Source organism: Oculina patagonica, chromosome 11 (genome assembly GCF_052425735.1).
Source record: "Oculina patagonica isolate OP01 chromosome 11, crgOcupat, whole genome shotgun sequence".
Taxonomy (NCBI): domain Eukaryota; kingdom Metazoa; phylum Cnidaria; class Anthozoa; order Scleractinia; family Oculinidae; genus Oculina; species Oculina patagonica.
Window position 1 is genome coordinate 17,030,271 of NC_135768.1, and position 18,370 is coordinate 17,048,640.

Genomic DNA, 18,370 nt, shown 5'->3' on the forward strand with positions numbered 1-18,370 from the left:
CTTCTTGAGTATAAATTTTAATTACAAGTTCTAATTATTTCAAAAGCTTTTAGTTTTTAAGAAGCTGTTATATGTTGTACTACGTCGGCGGGCAAATTAAACACTAGCTGAGGAAAATTGACCGCCATAATTAATGTGGAAAACTACGGCGGTAAATTTATGTTTGTCAACTTCAAGTTTAACATTAACTAATTATTTTCCGCTTGCCAAAAATAGTCGTATTGGCTAGAAAATAAGAATACGTGATGGGGTTGCTTCATAGAGAATAAAACGTAGGAAATAGGTTGTCATCAATAAAGCACCGAACGTGCTGAGGTTGTTTTCAGTTGTTATGACAACATTCGATAATGGTTATATTACTTGCTTTCGACTAAAATGATCGAGCGGGAATTATTTTCTGTCCTTTAAGGTGAAAAAGAGAAAAAAACACTTCTCAGACGGCGAGGGGCTCACATTAAATGATAAAGTACGCCAACAATGTCAAAAGCAGATCATTAGTTCATTTTTGAAAAATAAAAGTCCATGTTATTCCTGTGACTGATGTCAGTGCTTAATTGATACCGGCAATCCATTTTTGGAAAGGCCTTGGTATTAGCCGCCATAAAATGTATTCCTTCCATTTCTTCAACTTAAACGATAATTACTCAGCACTTAAAAAAAATCAGTCTACATTTTAACCGCACAGCCAAATCAAATCGATTGCGGTGTCTGTACGAGAGTTTACTTTTGTAAATAACAGGCGTACACTGTAAATGTTGGTCAATTTATGTGTCTCTCACTATCACACAAGATATGCTACTTTGGCGACTTAATCCAACATCAAATACATTATATTAGCATTTTGTTTACCATCAAGTTCATTTCCTCAAGTTTTGACCCTCTTTTAATCTGAACGCATACAACCTTATAACGTCATTTGATATTGTTACTGGCCTTGTGATTTTTTTTTTTTATTTTCACACATCAAAACTAGAATATATCATGATTTTTTCGCATCGTTCGCCAGCATCAGTCACAAATGCAAGCTTTATATAGTGCGAACTTCCTATGCATGTTGAAGTTAAAAACAAGTATTATACATCCTTTTACATTTTATTTTATTTTATTTTTCATTTCGTATTCAGGCTCTACAAAATCTCATTGATACACTTGACTGCAGAATATACCTTGGCTACTAATGCAGTACTTATGAAAAAATTGTCCCTCGAGGTCAATCCATGTTTTTATTGCTCGCGTCTTCGAGAGCTTCGAGGACAGTAAGTAGATATTATGTAAACAAACAAAAAAAAACTTAATTCCCTATCCTTATAAAAAAAATGAAAAAAAAAAGTATACAAATAACATGTTTATCGTTATCTAAGGTGATTTTCGGGTTTTTGGTTAGCGAGTTAAGTTACGATGAAAATTCACGATTACAGGTGCATAAAATAGTTCTTAACCCTCCCAATATTTATGGAAATAATTTTCCTCAATTTGCATTATCTAAGGTGATTTTTCGTTTTTTGGTTAGTTTAGTTGCGATGAAAATTCACGATTTCAGCTACTTAAAATATTTAAAAGTTCCTGACGCCCTTAATATTTATGGAACTACTCAGTTTTAATTATACAATTTGGTTTTGTTTGTTGCATGCCGAGTTCAATGAAGGTGTTGGGGTTGGGAATGAGGAGGGAGGAGGAGACGGGGAACTGAATTCTTATTCAAGATTGCTCTTGACAGAACGGAGAACAAGACTTCAGGAGAGCTTGTCAAATTTTGGAAAACGGACTTAAGATGATCAACTTTACTTTTTATACGGACAACGAATCAGAAACTGGAATTTTTTTTTATATTCTCGGCCTGAAACTGTTGTCATTATTAATTGTGCCTTTAATGGCCGTTTTCACACTAGAGGACAGAGAAATCGTCTAGACGGACAAGTCGCCTGACGATTTGTTCGTCTAGTGTGAATTTAAGACGGCTTTTAGACGACTTGTCCGCCTAGTTGACCAAGTCGTCCTCGAAAAATCGTCCTCCTATACGGCCAAATCAACGGACAAATTCAGACGACTTGTACGTCCAAAATCGTGTTCGTCCCGTTTTCACACTAAGAACGATTTGTCCGGCCGTCTCAGACGATTTGTCCGTCCCTAGTCGTTAAACGGCCAATGGGCAATTGATGCTTATATACATCATGAAAAACGCTTTGGTGTTGGCCGCCATAATACGAAATCCTTTCATTCGCTCAAATTCGTTGGAGTCATTTCTCAACCACTTTATATCGCCAAGAAATTAAACAATCTCGTGGTACCGTAACGATGGGCTAATCTTTTTGTGGAGTTTCGAAAATGACATTTATAAGTGTGAATCGATTTTTGGCTCTTGGCTATCACATGCTATCAAACTCCAAACGCTGGGATTAACAAGAAGTGGACTGAACACTTGCGTATTTTACATCTTTTTGATTATAATTATGCAATTTGCCAATGTATATGTCATCTTATTTTACTCTTGTATTATTACACAAGGACGTGTGTACAGAGGAATGGGGATTTTCCATTACCGTAGTGTTTATGAATTCGCCCATAACTCCGTTTTGAATTTGTTGGCGTCTTCGTGAACTTTGCGTGATAGTTATAAATCCGTTTTTAATTTGTTGGCGTCTTCGTGAACTTTGCGTGATAGTTATAAAGGCAATAAGAAAGATTATTGGGAACCAAAAAAAAGAAAATTAACAATTATTATTCCAAAAGCCCGCGTTGGAAACGAGGTGTAAATAGCCACTCGTATCCAACAAGGGCGAATGGAATAACTGTTTTATTAAATTGTTTTTTTAAGTATAAATCGACTGGACATTTCATTTTGATGTAAACGAAGTGATAGTCTGAGGAGGCGGGGAAATTTGTGGCGCGGTATTCACTTCTTGAGTTGAATGAAACACGCAAGAAAGCGAGCGAGAGAGTTTTAGCTAGTTTTCTTTCGAATACTTTCCTCGGACAATCTCCTCTTAAATCGTCTATTCATGCTGGAAATTGTAACAACAATTAATGTTCACGGGAAGATCCGAAGCAAAAGCTTTTCTGGAAATTATACGCCTTGTGCAAGTCGATCGCAGCATGGCACTACATACTGTACTTGTTTACGGCTCCATGGCTGTCATCGAGACTACTATATTATACTGAGACGAAATTGCACTCAGAGTTGCACTCAGAGTGGTGGTTTATTGAAGTTCAAAAGAACAAGATCAAGATTGAAAGGTTACACTTTAACTCAAGTGATGTGCCTTATTTTACGTCGAATACTGAATGAAAATGTGTCAGTTTTCTGGTCTTGCCCGTAAATTATTTGCTGCTATTCATCTACGTTCTGTCGCCCTCGTTGTAATTTACAAGTATTTTTAATAACACTTTTTGGGCCAATCCTTTTGTTTTTCGTAGTCAAGTCACCTGTGGCATTTTTGTAGTATTTGTGTGTTTTAGGGAAGGAACTGCCGATTATTTCTTGTATATAAAGCTCGCCAAATTTGCTATTGTCAGCCACTTTTCTGATGAAACTTATTAGCATTTTGACAAATTCGCTTGAAATTATTTTCTAATTTCACTCGTCACCATTTGATTACCAATACAAATACAAAATAATAATTTTTATAAGTAATCGGCAGAAGTACGCTTTAGCGCTTCAGGGGAGTTTGGTCGAGTCATGGTTCGTATTTTGGTGAAACGAAGTCGAGTCAATGTACTCATCGTGGCGAGACCGGACGAGCCTGATATGCCACCGAAGGTGTCGTTTATTTTACCCAAATTCGGCCAAAAATCCGGCGATATCAGGTTTCTGATTGGCTTATTGCGAATTTGGCTACCGTTGTACGAATAAACGTATTTTGCTCAGTTGTGCTTTGTGTACAATACATCTAAAAGTTCAAGGACATGAGATATTTGCCTAGGTTACGGAACATTTTGCAACCTGTGTAATAGACTACAGGGAAGAGCAATGGAATAAAAATAAATGGTTCATTATGAAAATAAAAGGTGACTGATGGTTGACGAATTTTAGGTTTTGGTATTGCGCTATTGTTTGCTGTAGAACTTCCAATCGACAGAGATCTTCTTATAAATTTTAAGCTAATAAATATTTTACCGCTTATCTTTTCAAACAATTTAACCTCGTGCTGGGTTATTCCGTAGTTCGTTATGGAACTCATGTACATGCATGTTATTTGAGGGCAGCATATTGACATCGTGCTTGATTATTCTGTGTTACTTTTGATGATGAGTTCTTTATGGATCTCAAGTTATCTGAGGGCAGCAAATTGACCTCGTGCTGGATTATTCTGTCTCACTTGGTCGGTGAGTTCCCTATGGAACTCATATTATCTGAAGGCAGCATATTGACCTCGTGCTAGAATATTCTGTCTCACTTGGCTGATGAGTTCCTTATGGAATTTATGTTATCTGAGGGCAGCATATTGACCTCTTGCTGGATTATTCTGTCTTACATGGGTGGCGAGTTTCTTCTGGAAACCATGTAATATGAGGGCAGCATATTGACCTCGTGCTGGATTATTCTCCCCTCCTTGGCTGGTGAGTTCTTTATGGAACTCATGTTATCTGAGGGCGGGCATATTGACCTCGTGCTGGATTACTCTCTTCTCCTTGGATGGTGAGTTCCTTATGGAACTCATGTTATCTGAGGGCAGCATATTGACCTCGTGCTGGATTATTCTCTTCTCCTTGGATGGTGAGTTCCTTATGGAACTCATGTTATCTGAGGGCAGCATATTGACCTCGTGCTGGATTATTCTCTTCTCCTTGGATGGTGAGTTCCTTATGGAACTCATGTTATCTGAGGGCATCATATTGACCTCGTGCTGGATTATTCTGGCCTACTTGGCTGGTGAGTTCCTTAAGGAACTCATGTTTACTGAGGGCGGCATATTGACCTCGTATTGGATTATTCTCTTCTCCTTGGAGAGTGAGCTTCTTATGAAACTCATGTTATCTAAGGGCAGCATATTGACCTTGTGCTGGATTATTCTGGCCTACTTGGCTGGTGAGTTTCTTATGGAGCTCATATGTTATCTGAGAGCAGCAAATTAACCTCCTGCAGGATTATTCTGTCTCACTTGCCTTTTTAGTTCCCTATGGAAATCATGTTAACTGATGGCAGCATATTGACCTCGTGCTGTATTATTCTCCTCTTCTTGGCTGGTGAGTTCCTTATGGCACTCATGTTATCTGACGGTAGCAAATTGACCTCATGCTGGCGGATTATTCTGTCTTACTTGGCTGGCTAGTTTTTTAAGGAACTCATGTTATCTGAGGGCAGAATATTGACCTCATGCTGGATTATTCTGTCTTACTTGGCTGGTGAGTTCCTCATGGAAATCATGTTATCTGAGGGCAGCAAATTGACCTCGTGCTAGATTTTTCAGTCTTACTTGGCTGGTGAGTTCCTTATGGAACTTATGTTATATGAGGGCAGTATATTGACCCCCTGCTGGATTGTTCTGTCTAACTTGGGTGATGAGTTCCTTATGGAACTCATGTTGTCTGTGGGCAGCATATTTACCTCGTGCTGGATAATTCTGTCTTTCTTCCTGGTGAGTTCCTTATGGAACTCTATTATCTGAGGGCAGCATATTGACCTCGTGCTGTATTATTCTCCCCTCCTTGGCTGGTGAGTTCCTTTTGAACTCATGTTATCTGTAGGCATCATATTGACCTCGTTCTTGATTATTCTGTCTCACTTGGGTGATGAGTTCCTCAAATGGATATATATTGCTTTGAAGGAATTGATTTGGCGATAAAATGGAAATTTTGAGGGAAAAGAAACAATAACTAACGATGTTTTGTTTGAGCATATTTTAGTATAATAACAAACAATTCGACTGATTGTATGACCAAGAGTCTTTACGCCAAGTTTCCTGTGGTCATCACTGCTTAGCTCATACCTTAATCCAGGAGTATTCATGATCAATTTTCAAACGTTTGAGCAAATAACTGAACTTGACCTTGCAAAAACTGTGAGTGCAAAATTTCTAAACACTAAGCGAATTCAAAAGAGTTACGTCACGGACAGCGCAATTTAAAAAAAAAATGACCATTTTTTTTTTTAAATTGTCTTTATCTTCTCAGTCCAGTCGTAACCATCTACGTTCCCTTTCCGGTTTTTTATAATTCTGTGGTGTTTTTCTATCGGAGAAACATTAGCATTTAGTTTGCAAATCAGAGAAATGACTTCAAATATCATGGCAGAGCTCCTTTTTTAAGAGTAAAATATTGCTTCAAATTTTAAGAAAATTCTAAAGGTAAGAGTCGAGTTTCTAGACAATTCAGGAAACCGAAGAAGGTCGACAGTGATTGATTATGGAGGCGAAATGACAAAAATTGCCGATTGTGAGGTTTGCTTAAATTAAAGCAAATATTTAGTAAACTAGAACTTTGTTTTGTTTATACCCGTGATGACCCCCGCCGGGTTTAAAATGCGCACAGTGCTCTTCAATAAACGTGTTCATCTGCAGCTGAGTGCTATCAATGGAAAAGTCATCTTTATACTCAATCCCTCGGTTCGCATGCTCGCCTCGAACTCGTCTTTTCTTGTTCTTCTGCTTGCTCTTCTGGGCTTAAAAAATACAACCATTTTACGGTTCCTTTCTTTTTTCGTTTGCGTTTTATTTTCGTTTGATTGTTTTGAGAATAACAAGCACTTCTAAGCATTTCTTTATGAACTTTCCACCCTTATGACAACAACTGAATACTCAAGGTAATTCTTGAAAAAATGTCACCAAAATTATCTCTTTTTAGACAGCAGGTTGAGGTCGCTATTTCAAGGTTAAGATCGCTGTTTCACTGTTTTTGGTACGCATTAGCCATGTGGCCCTTTATTGACATGCGACTTTCCATGATTTTAATTTCAAAAGCATTTTAGTGGGTTTCAAAAAACGCCCTTTATTTACAATAAGATTTTTCCAGTTAAAATCTCCACCAATCCGGATGATGAATTTAAAAGGTGGAATTACGCAGTAAAATGGGATTATGGACTGTGAAAGCTATTCTGACACGATATTGCACATACACAAATTAAAACACATTTTCAACGGACCCCCGGGAGAGTTTTATATTTAAAAACATTAATTGCACGGTAAATATATCTCAACTTCACTCGCTTACAACACAGCTGCTTTTGCTTAAAAGAAAAACAAAACAGAACGAAATATCTCGATGCGAAGTGCATGACCACTATAAACATTAATTTAGACACTAGATTCTTCATTATTCCGTTCCAGTTTTAAAAAAAGTTGTTATTAAGTTAAACGAGGATACACACACACAACCAGGTAACATCAGAACTACTGAATAAGATTCATTCGGAAATTCAAAACCATTTAGCAAATTTGCATGATGTTTGTATGCGAATAGGAGATCATCAACATGGCATGTTTTAACAACAATTCTCACGAGAATGACAGACAGCGAATTATTAAATTAAATATTTACCAAAGAGTGCATACACAGAAGAGTGACATAGCGGGACTTCATCAATGCATATTCACTATAAAGTATTCCTGTTTTACTGTGCGGAAGCCTAACAGCTGACGACTTATGAATCTCATCATCAACTCTTGACAGAGCTGAATAGCTGAGATAGAGAGGGTTTAAGATGAAGAACTACACTGGCTTTATGAACAATGAACCAAAATGGGATGACTTGGCAACAAAGAACGATCATTTTCGTCCTGGAACTTTCGTCATCATAAATTGTATTCTTAATGTTCCATTGATGCTCATATCCATTTTTGGCAACGCTTTGGTGCTCGCCGCCATAATAAGAACTCCTTCTATTCGCTCGACTTCAGTGATGATGCTCTGCAGTCTCGCTGCTTCGGACCTTCTTGTTGGTTTTATTGCTCAACCGCTCTTTATTGCAGATGAACTTATTAAGGTAAATCATGTGTTGTATCGTGCATCGGCGATGATCGGGTTTGCTATTTGCGGAGCTTCACTCGCAACAATGACAATGATAAGCATAGATAGGTTTTTGGCTCTTCGACATCACATGAGGTATGCCACTTTAGTGACTAAATCCCGAGTGATTTACGCTATAGTAATAATCTGGTTTCTGAACTTCATATGTCCAGAATTTCACATCTGGGATAAACTTGCATATCACTTTATGTCGGCAATAGTTACTGGTATCTGTCTTATAATCTCCGCGTTTTGTTACATCAGAATTTATCATATAGTTCGTCAGCACCAGTTCCAGATTCATGCTCTACAGCAAGCAGTGCAATGTGGCTTCGCTGGAAATAACGGCACACGAATGTTGCGATTGAAACGAAGCGCTGTGAACACTTTCGTATTTTACATCTTTATGGTTGCGTGTTATTTTCCATCGTATGTTTTACTCACGCTTTTTGGATTGGGATACAAGGAGTGGGCAACAGAATGGACTATCTCGACCACTGTATTATTTATGAACTCGTCCATCAATCCAATTTTGTATTGTTGGTGTCTTCGAGAACTTCGAATGGCAGTTCTAAAGACGGTAAGAAAGATGATATGTACTGAAACCGATCAAGACTGAAAACGAAGGCAATAAAGTACCTGCTAAACTAAATAGTACTTAAATTTTTTTTATTGGTATTAATAAAAGGTCGATCATTCGTGCCCAGTGACAAGTAGTCTATAAAGTATATCCTGAGACTCAATGGAAAGACACCGAAGCTAGGCTTAAAATTACTGAAAAGAATAACTCACGAGTATTAGCATACCGTAAAATTCCGGTTATAAGCCCCCCCCCCCCGCTTATAAGCCCCCCCGATTATAGGTCCATCTACCTGGAAACAAAAAAATACATCCGCTTATAAGCCTCCCCCCCCCCCGGATATAAGCCCCCCTCTGCCGGATGAGAGTACTGAAAAGGGCTAAATGTTGCTTTATTATGTGTTTTTTAACTAAAAAAACGCATTTCGATCAACAATGCCGTGACCAGTTTTGGAACGTTTTTTTTATTCCGCTTATAAACCCACCCGAATATAGGCCCCTCCACTAATAAGCCCACCCAAAAACCCTTATGAAGTTGTATAAGCCCAGGGCTTATAACCGGAATTTTACGGTATTATAAAGAAAAATGTTTTGTACTCGAGCCACAGACATAAGACATAATACAAAATTTTATTTAAAGTAGTCGAGCACTTAGCTAGAGTTTATGGTGTACTGCTAATGAGATGCACTAGTTAATTTGCATAAAAGTGGAAAAGGTTTTTGGCTTCCTGTTTGTTTTTATTTTTTATTTGTCATTTTAATATCTTGCAAACCTATAAAAAAAATTACTTCAAATAGAAGTAGAAGTATTACTTTTGCCTTTCCCACAAACGTAAACAAAAAAAAAACTTTTGCGCTCTGCCGTTTGCAGTTTTCCGCGCGCGATGAAAGTGAATATTTGTTGTTAACGTGAGACTTTCTGTCCATTTGAATGATGGATTTATTTAACTGATAATTTAAGGAAGCGATATAATTAAACAGAATCAACAGCTTCAAGGCAAGACAACGTTTTCTATTTGCCTGAGGACGTGTTTCTTATGATCTTTCTCACGTACGCCAAACACGTTTGATTTTGAGTCGAGAGGACGAAAAGCAGTTAGGGAAATTGACAAAATGACACATAACCTGACACCAGCTATAAGCAGTTCAAATAATGAAGATAATTTATGAAATTTTTTTCTTTACATATATGAATGGACATTAAATATTCAGAAAATATGATAAGTCGAAGACCTTCTATTTGCTGTTTCTCTTTCCTTCAGAAAAGTCAACTGCTCAAATAGACGAATGTTGCTTTTTAGGCAATTAATTTGCATACGTCTGAAAACCACATCATCGCGGCATTATATAACTCTTGCATCTCGCAAGGACGCCTGCCCTTTAATTTTAAATTTAAAAGCACAACTAAGACTAGCTAAAACATAATTGGTTTTCCAGCAGAAACTTTGAAAAAGAAACAGCGAAAATCAAATGTCGCACTGAAAAAATTCGACGCAATTTCAGTAAAAAAAAAAAAGAAGAAATAACCGTAGGAAAAGTTGCAGATGATTTAGTAAGCTTAGATTGGAACTGCGTGATAACATATATAATTTGACAAAAAGAACTTTGTTTTGAATAAAGAGAATTGTAAAATCTCAGCAGGAAGTGAGATTAATGAGATGAATTTAAGTCAAAGAAAAATAATACATGGTGAAGAGTGCTGAATTGATTCAACATGCGTATACACCCTTTTAATAAGTCGAGGGGCCATTTTGAATTTTTATTTTTCCGCGAATGACGTCATCAATAAAATATTCAAAATGACACCTCGGCTCATTACAATGGTAGATACTTCATTTTAATACGTCGAGGCGCAGATGAATATTTCATTAACAACGTCATTCGCGGAAAGTTAAGACGGATTCCGCTGAAAGTTCAAGCAATGAGTGCGAAAATTAATTACCAAAAATCTACTCATAGCACGGCATCATTTTGTATACTATTTAAAAGATGTTATCGAAATTCATTTGTCTTAGTGACCCCGTAATTAAATTCTAAAGCATTCTCGAGAAAATTAAAGTCAAACCTCGTAAAAATGTTTAAAACGCGCGCCATTTTGTTTTGAACTGGCATGAAACGTCCTTTTTAACTGAAATATTGACAATTTCAAATCCATTTTTCTCTCGCGGGGTCAGCTTAAGTGCTAAATTTTTGGCAGGTTTTTGTTAGCTGTACTTAAACTGTTACCATGCTTAAAGGCCTTTTTTGGTAACTTTATTTTTGCCTGTATTGCTCGAATGTTGGGCGGAAACCATCTTAAATATTCAAAATGGTGTCTCGACTTTTTAAAATGGTGTATATTGCTTTCGGATAAAAGGAAAACCTCAGAAATTGCCTTCGCTATCGCTAAAAAGTAAAACCGTGATAAAAGAGTAAAAACATCCATGAACATTAAATCTCAAAAAGCTGCAAGTACTTGCTCTGTAGACTAGACTGTTTTTTTTTTTTTTTAAATAAGTTGACAATGTATAAATCCTGTCTCCTACGATAAGGTCTTCAAAATCACAGAACAGGGAAGATTGCACGAATCCACCTACAATTTTGAATGCTTGTAGTATTGTTTGTTCTGATTACAACTACGTTATTTAACGAAAAACGCAATAAGTCTTAAATTATTAAACGAAGTACTTGTCTATAGTGTTGTTCCCAGTTGTACTTTTGGTGAAATTTTTGCGTTAGAATTGACACCTTTTTATTTCCTTTTTTCGTACGTCAATACTGAAAACTGCCCTAAGTCACGTTTTCGATACCTAATGTTGGAGTCTTGTTTGCCCTGATTACAACTTAAATGTAAATACGTTTTCCAAAGTTGAATAAAAAGTCATTTAATCAATCATCAGTTTAATCTTTTGCTGCACCATCGAGCTTTGATTCATATTAATACACAATCAAGTATTGCACTTCGTTTTTAACACGGAAGTTTAGCTGATAGTTGCCGTTTTGCACACTTTCTAATTCCTAAAAGCATAATTCTTCAGAATTTTCATTTACAATCTTTTCAAAAAGAGTAATATGTGGTGAACGCACTGACGTGTCTCTTCTAAATTTAAAGTCGCAGGAATTAAAAAATAATTGTTCATCTCATAATTATAATTTACTCTCCATGCGTGATTGAGACGTGACTTAAAACAAGATTTCTCTTGTCTATATAGTTGTCTTTGTCAGTTACTTTTGATGAAACGTTTGTGTTAAAATCGACACCTTTTTACTATTTGCTTTTTCCAGTACTTCAATACTGAAAACTTCCCCAAGTCACGTTCTCGATCCCTAATGTTGAAGTCGATCTTGTTTGCTCTGATTACAGCTTAAATGTAAATATGTCTTTCAAAGTTTGAAAGAAAGTCGTTCCTCTCTTAACCAATCAGTTATTTTGTAGCCTTACGAGCAAGATTTAATTCATATATATACAAAAATCAAATTTCGCATTTAGATTTTAAAGCGAACAATACGTCTTGCACACTTTTTAATTCGGCTTAAAGCATAAATCTTCAGAAATTTCATTTTCAATCTTTTCAAAAAGAATGATATAAACCGAATGCACCGCCGTGCCATATCTAAACTTAGATCGCAGGAATAAAATAATTGTTTATCTCATAATTCACTCTCCATGCATGATTGAGACGTGATTTAAAACAGGATTTCTCTTGCCTTTTTATTTGCTACTGTAAGTGTGTCAATACTGAAAACGTCCCTTGGTCGCGTTTTCGATGCCAAATGGTTAATCTGGATGCAAATCCTTGACTTGTTTGACTAAATTTGTTTCATAACTACCAGCTGTATTTACACGGATTGAAAAATCTGAATTCGTTTAATGCTCATTGTTTCAAGGACTCGGTGATTTCAATCAGGAGAAAGCAAGCTTGTTTGCTTTTTTCTTTCAAAATCATTTATTCACGGGAAAAGGCTTTCACGAGTTTTGATTACATGCAGTTACATGCAGTACTTAGCAATTTAATAAGGGCTGCTAAAAATGAAAATCTTGATCGCATTATGAATAAACGGACACACGGAAAGCCATTCAAAATAAATGGTGACACTTTAAAGCAACTAGCTGCTATGGACGATTTTTCAGCTGCCTTTCTATTTTGAGCCGATAGACAAACCCAAGTGCTTCTTCAAAACTGAGTAATGTTACTTATGCCTACAAAAGGCAATAATAAATGAGCAGGTAAGCATTCAGACTCTGATGCCAATTTCATGAATGAACTTATTAGAATCACAAAATGTGTTCTCGGTGCTACGTTTTCGGTTCTACGTTCATACTTTTGATTGTTAAAGGGACTGTGTCACGGCTAGGGTAAGTTTTTTTATTAAGTTTTGAAAAATACTTGCTATGAAACTTAATGTTTGCAAAGAAATGACTTCTATGGATCTAAATGTCAAGACCATAGCTTTATTGCAACCAAATGTGTCTCCCAGCGGTTATAATTTAAAGTTATTATTATTATTATTATTATTATTATTATTATTATTATTATTATTATTATTATTATTAGTTACAAGCAAACAAGACAAACTTTGAAAACTGTTCAGCCCAACAATATTTAAAAAAACCCATATTGCAATCCGTTTCAATCTTCGTCACTTTTGGCCATCCGTACCTTCTTTTATATTTGCTACGACTCTTTAATTTGCTAAGACTCTTAGAAATAAAATAAGTAAAAAACTAATCAGAAGATATTTCACCGAATTTGATGGTCATTATATTTTCCATGCCTAAATTTGGCTAAAATCAGCGACACGGTCCCAATAACACTCTGGGGCTAACTGCCATGATAAGAACCCCGACTGATAGGCGGCTTTTAAAGTCGTAACTCTTGGAGAAAATATTATAATTAAATTTTAACCGATTTTGCCACGAATATGGAATAACTAAAAAATCAAAATACGACTCTGAAAACTAAATTATGTGTAATGTTTAGTCAGTATTTTGCAACTCGAGACATGTGTAGAGTCACAGGTAGCCAACATAACCAATTAAATTCTCCAGTAATTGCTGTTGCGAATATTTCAATTAAAACCGAAATTCATAGCTGTAGATATGTAATAAAATAAAATAAAATAGTTCGCATTGCTGCAGTTTGCTTTTTGTTTGTTTTTTTGTTTTTTTTTTTGTTTTTTGCGATATACAGAGTGCGCGAGCAATTTCATGAGTTTGAGTTTTCAAATAGCTTAAAGCATAGGACTTTTCCACAAAGAATGCGCTTCAAAAACCGAAACATGCTGGTAACATTTCAGCATAACAAACTGAAGCATAAAACTTGCATATTACTGACATATCAAAAATGTTAATCTGCGAATACAGACGCCTCTCGTCGCTCCCGCTACTACGTGCGCACGTAGTAGCGGGAGCGACGAGAGGCGCCTGTATCTGACGTAGTTTTCTATCATTACATTTTCAGTAATTTGAGCGATATTTGTTAATGTATCCTACCATGTGTTATGTCAAAGCAATGAAGGCGGCAAACCGAGTTCCAGCGTTCGACTCGCTTTCAACATTTTTCGAATTTTCGCACAAAAACAGCTCCGACTTCCACTATACCTTGTCGTGCTCACATAAGGATAGCATAACTGTGTTAATATTAAATGGAATTGCACATACCTTGTTTCTATACGGAATTACCAGCTTGACAGAAACACATATCACTTTGAAATTACCGCCAGTATTATGGGAAATACTTCTCAGACCCCACGAGCGCGATGAGCACTGGGCACTAGGGTAAAAACATCTTTCAATATAGGGACATGTTATTTTTGTCCGGGCCATTTGGATGTACCTACCGCCCCGTGAGGACAAAATTATCCATCATTCTGGTGCGCACGGTGTAGCCAAATGGCCCGTACAAAAAATAGCGTCCACGACTATACGGCACTTTAACCTTTTTAAATTTTTGCCTTTTTATTATCGGTGTCTTGAAGGATTGCACTGTAGTTAAGCTTTAAATTGTATCAGCTAATCAATAGCAGAATTTATTTTTAATATACAGATTATTCTAACTCGTCTTCGTAGATTTCATATGGACCAAGTTGGGATAACTCATTGTCTATTCAAAAAAATATATATCCCCCTGTCATAGCCTGCTCTCTTCCTTAAAATAACCCGCACAATTCATTCTTTACAGACTTTTTGTGGTAAAATAACATGCTGGCTACTGCTAAGACTTAATGGATAAAAAACAATCTACCTCTGGTCTAGCATTTTACTGTTGAAGGAAAGCTACGTTTTGAATTGTTTACCGGAAAAAATGAAATAAAATAATGACATATTACTGATACACACACGATAAACATTTTTTTCCTGCAAAATGTAAGTTGTGTACTTTCAAGGTTGTCTAGCACGTGATCAATTTAGCCCTGGATCGAGTTTCATGTCTTTCAAGCAAGTACGAAATTTATTTTTAAAACGCTCTTTGAAATTTTAAAATATTCAATAACAGGCTTCAAGTTTGTACTTGTACAATAAATTAATACAATCGGAAACGTTGCAAGCTACCTCAAACGCTGCGAACTTCGAAGAGTTTACTAGAATATAAAAAATATCATTGCATACAGTATACTTTCCGGAAGGATTAGAAATTTACAGTCGCGCATAGTTTCACAAACATAGTTGCAATTGTTAACTCGAGCAATAAACAAACTGAACAGTTTTCTTTTTTCAATTTCCACGATTGTTTGTGTTTACCTGCTCTTTCTAACAGCAATTGTGCCTCGGTTTTTAAGGTTGAATCTCTAACATCCAGTGACTTCAGATGTACCTTAACGCCCCTTTCACATCTTCCAACCAGAACTCAGGCCCTAGGGAGGGGGGTGCGATGGGTGCGTCCGCAACCCCCCTCCCCCCCTCCTTCCCCAACCCACGAGCCTTGGAAGTCCGCTCATTGTAAAAAAAATTAAAATAAATAAATAAAGGGAAATGGAATTTCTGTACTTCGACTATTTACATTCAGTATGGTCCTTTGGGTGGAAGGTCCACAATTTGTAGATTCGTGTGGTATATCTTGGACCAAACTGTGTGATTCTAGGTTACTTTCAACGATACATTTAACCTGCGATCAGGCGTTTTTTTCCCTTGAAGGGAGGGAGGGCATGATTTTAAGGTACAATACTTTCTACTTAATGTCCTTCATAGTCGAACCCTTCCAAGTGCCATTAGTATTCCCAGGCGCTACCAAAAAGTAAGGAGACGGGGTACTTGTTGGGCTCGGAAACACCCAAGAAGGTTGGAGCTTGCCACAGTGCTAAAAGATCAACAAACCGACTCACAGGCTGATTTATGTAATTACCATTTGATACTGAAGTAAAGAAAGCTATCTTTTTCCTGTCTTCCTTCTATGTACTGCCGTCATTTTTTAGCTAAATAAATTGTAAATTACGTTTTCAAGGCTCTCTTTCCAAAAATATGATTTGAATTTAAAAATGAACCAGAATTATAGTCGCTGTTACTTGCACTTTTACGTGCCTTTTTTCCTAACCAACGCACGAAATGCTGTCTCAGATAATCTATTTTTTTCAAAATTTCCTGGGGGAGGATACTCACATACCCCCCTACGTTATCGCGCTGGAGGCGCTCAACATGCCAACATTTCGCGCCGGCGGCGCTCATACGCACCTCCCCATGCAAAATCCTGGTTATTGGTCTGAGAACACACTTCTACCCCCCTGGGCTCCACATTTTCATGATATACAGGACTTCGCCCACAAGGGCCACCAACAAACGACCAGTATCCACAGGTTGCCATAACCTAGACTCTTTGATAACCGTCTTACGATAGGCGTAGTTATACCACTCAGAGGTGTCGCGAAGAAATGCGGAACTAATTATTCTCAATTACGTTCCGTGCAAGTATTGATTTACATTGTTTCTCATTGGCTTACATTGACTTTGTTTAAATGGGTGTAAAGGGGGTAAGTAAGGGGAAGGCGTTCTCTTTCACCATTGCTGTAAAAGTCGTTTCTGGTCCCCCGTAAAACGTCGTAGGATTATCAACCGCAACATTATAAATCAATAAATAAAAATTCGAATTAATAAGTTGACACTGGCTAAAAATATTGTTTTTGGACGTTTCGGCCACTACTGCCTTCTTCAGCAAGATAAAAATGCAAATGTTCAACGGCGTCCTGTTAAAATATGTAACGAATGTGTGATAAAAACTAAATGAACTTTCCGAGTGTAACAAAAGTCTCTAGAGCATTCTTAATGAGTCTATGAATTCTTAATGCTATTGTAAACGTTTGGTAGCGCTATGTGTTCGTTTATAGCGTTCCTATCTCGCACAGAATGCCAAGCTTTAAGAATTAGTCGTTGTTTCCACACCGTTGACCTGTCAACAATTTCGACGCTCTCCAAATCTATTTGATGGTCGTTAAGCATATGGTGTTTTGCCAACAAAGAGTTTTTAGCCAGTGTCAACTTATTAATTCGAATTTTTAACATGCCTGGCTACAACCCGAACATTTTTAAAATCAATAAATCTCTAAACCTTCAAAAGATAATATAATAAAGGATCATCCCAACTACTGTTGAGTACCCAAAAGAACAGTAGCCTCCCTCGATTGTTACTCCTAGTATGGACTCTTTGAGGGGCCTGAGGGGATAAACTTGGTACTGTAATTTGGGCAGATATTTTGTTTGGGAAAAATTAATGTGACTTTGGTCACTGGGAGCTGGCTAAGCTGGGACAAGAAATCAAAAGCAAAAAACTGAGCTGGCACTGGGAATTGGAAAAATTTAGGAAGGGTTGAGAAATTAATTTAAGTAACATTTGGGCTGGGAAATGTGATTTAAATCCCCCTTCAGGATCCTTATTACACCGGCCATAGGTTTTAAATTTTGCGTCATTATGTAACGCAATGACACGATCATAACGGGTGATAATAACTTTGATTGGTCTATAGTATTTACAAGGTAATTTGGTAACAGTATAAGGACAAAGCAAAGGCAATAAAAAATAAGATTTAATTTGACGAGACATTAGCTTTTGATACAGAAACTGTCAAAAACAAAAAAATAAGAACAGACGTCAATAACGCTTTGGTGAGGGGTACATGCTGTAAACTATACCGTCGAAGAGTTTCAAAAAAGTCTAGTAGTTGTTTTTGAGGCACAGTCCTAAATTACAATTTGTATAAAAATATTTATGTACATCAGTCTGGATCGAATAATATATATTAAATTAAACAGGCAAACCCTGCCCCCCCCCCCCCCCCTTAAAAAATTCGCTCTTATAAACCGGCATGCCTTTCGTGTTTGAGTAACGCAATCTAGTTAATGGCGGTAACTCTTTCGAACTCTTCAACGAATTCTACAGATTGTTGTCGTTAACCCTCCTTTGAAGGTAAGTGTTTGGTAAATATTGATTGCATTCTTGACCTTTCAGTTAACAATTAGATTTTTAATTTCTAACAAACGGCGATTTACTTGTATTCGACAGCCGACAATTCAATTTTCGTTTTGATATTTCCAAAGGCTTCGTGTCTGACTCGGAGCTGAAAGTGAAAATTCCGTACTAATTCCTCGAAAATCTGCTTCTGTACTGCCGAGAATGGAACTTGAAGTGTTTAGCTACCTACACTCATTGATAATCTGGCAGGTAAGTGGACTGTATTAACTTTTCTCTCTGCGTTAATTTTTTTCCGTTGGTTGAGTTATTTCGCGAAGGCGGCGTTTGTTTACAAAAATACTGTTTGAATTTTTACTTCTCACAATTCGTACTTTTAACTGCCCCAAAATTGTATTGCATATATTTGAAGCGGAGACATTGCTCTTTCGCTGGAGTGTAAGTTTGTGAAGTCAAATCATGTATCATTGGCG

The 18,370-nt window shown here is 36.9% G+C and overlaps 1 protein-coding gene across 1 annotated transcript; it reads left to right on the forward strand.

The window, feature by feature from the left end:
* Nucleotides 1–7,636: 7,636 nt before the first annotated feature.
* On the forward strand, nt 7,637–8,691 carry LOC144631144 (histamine H2 receptor-like). The gene has a single exon (XM_078489530.1). It carries the CDS (start codon nt 7,637–7,639, stop codon nt 8,558–8,560), a length of 924 nt encoding a protein of 307 aa, XP_078345656.1. The 3' UTR covers nt 8,561–8,691.
* The last annotated feature ends 9,679 nt before the right edge of the window (nt 8,692–18,370 follow it).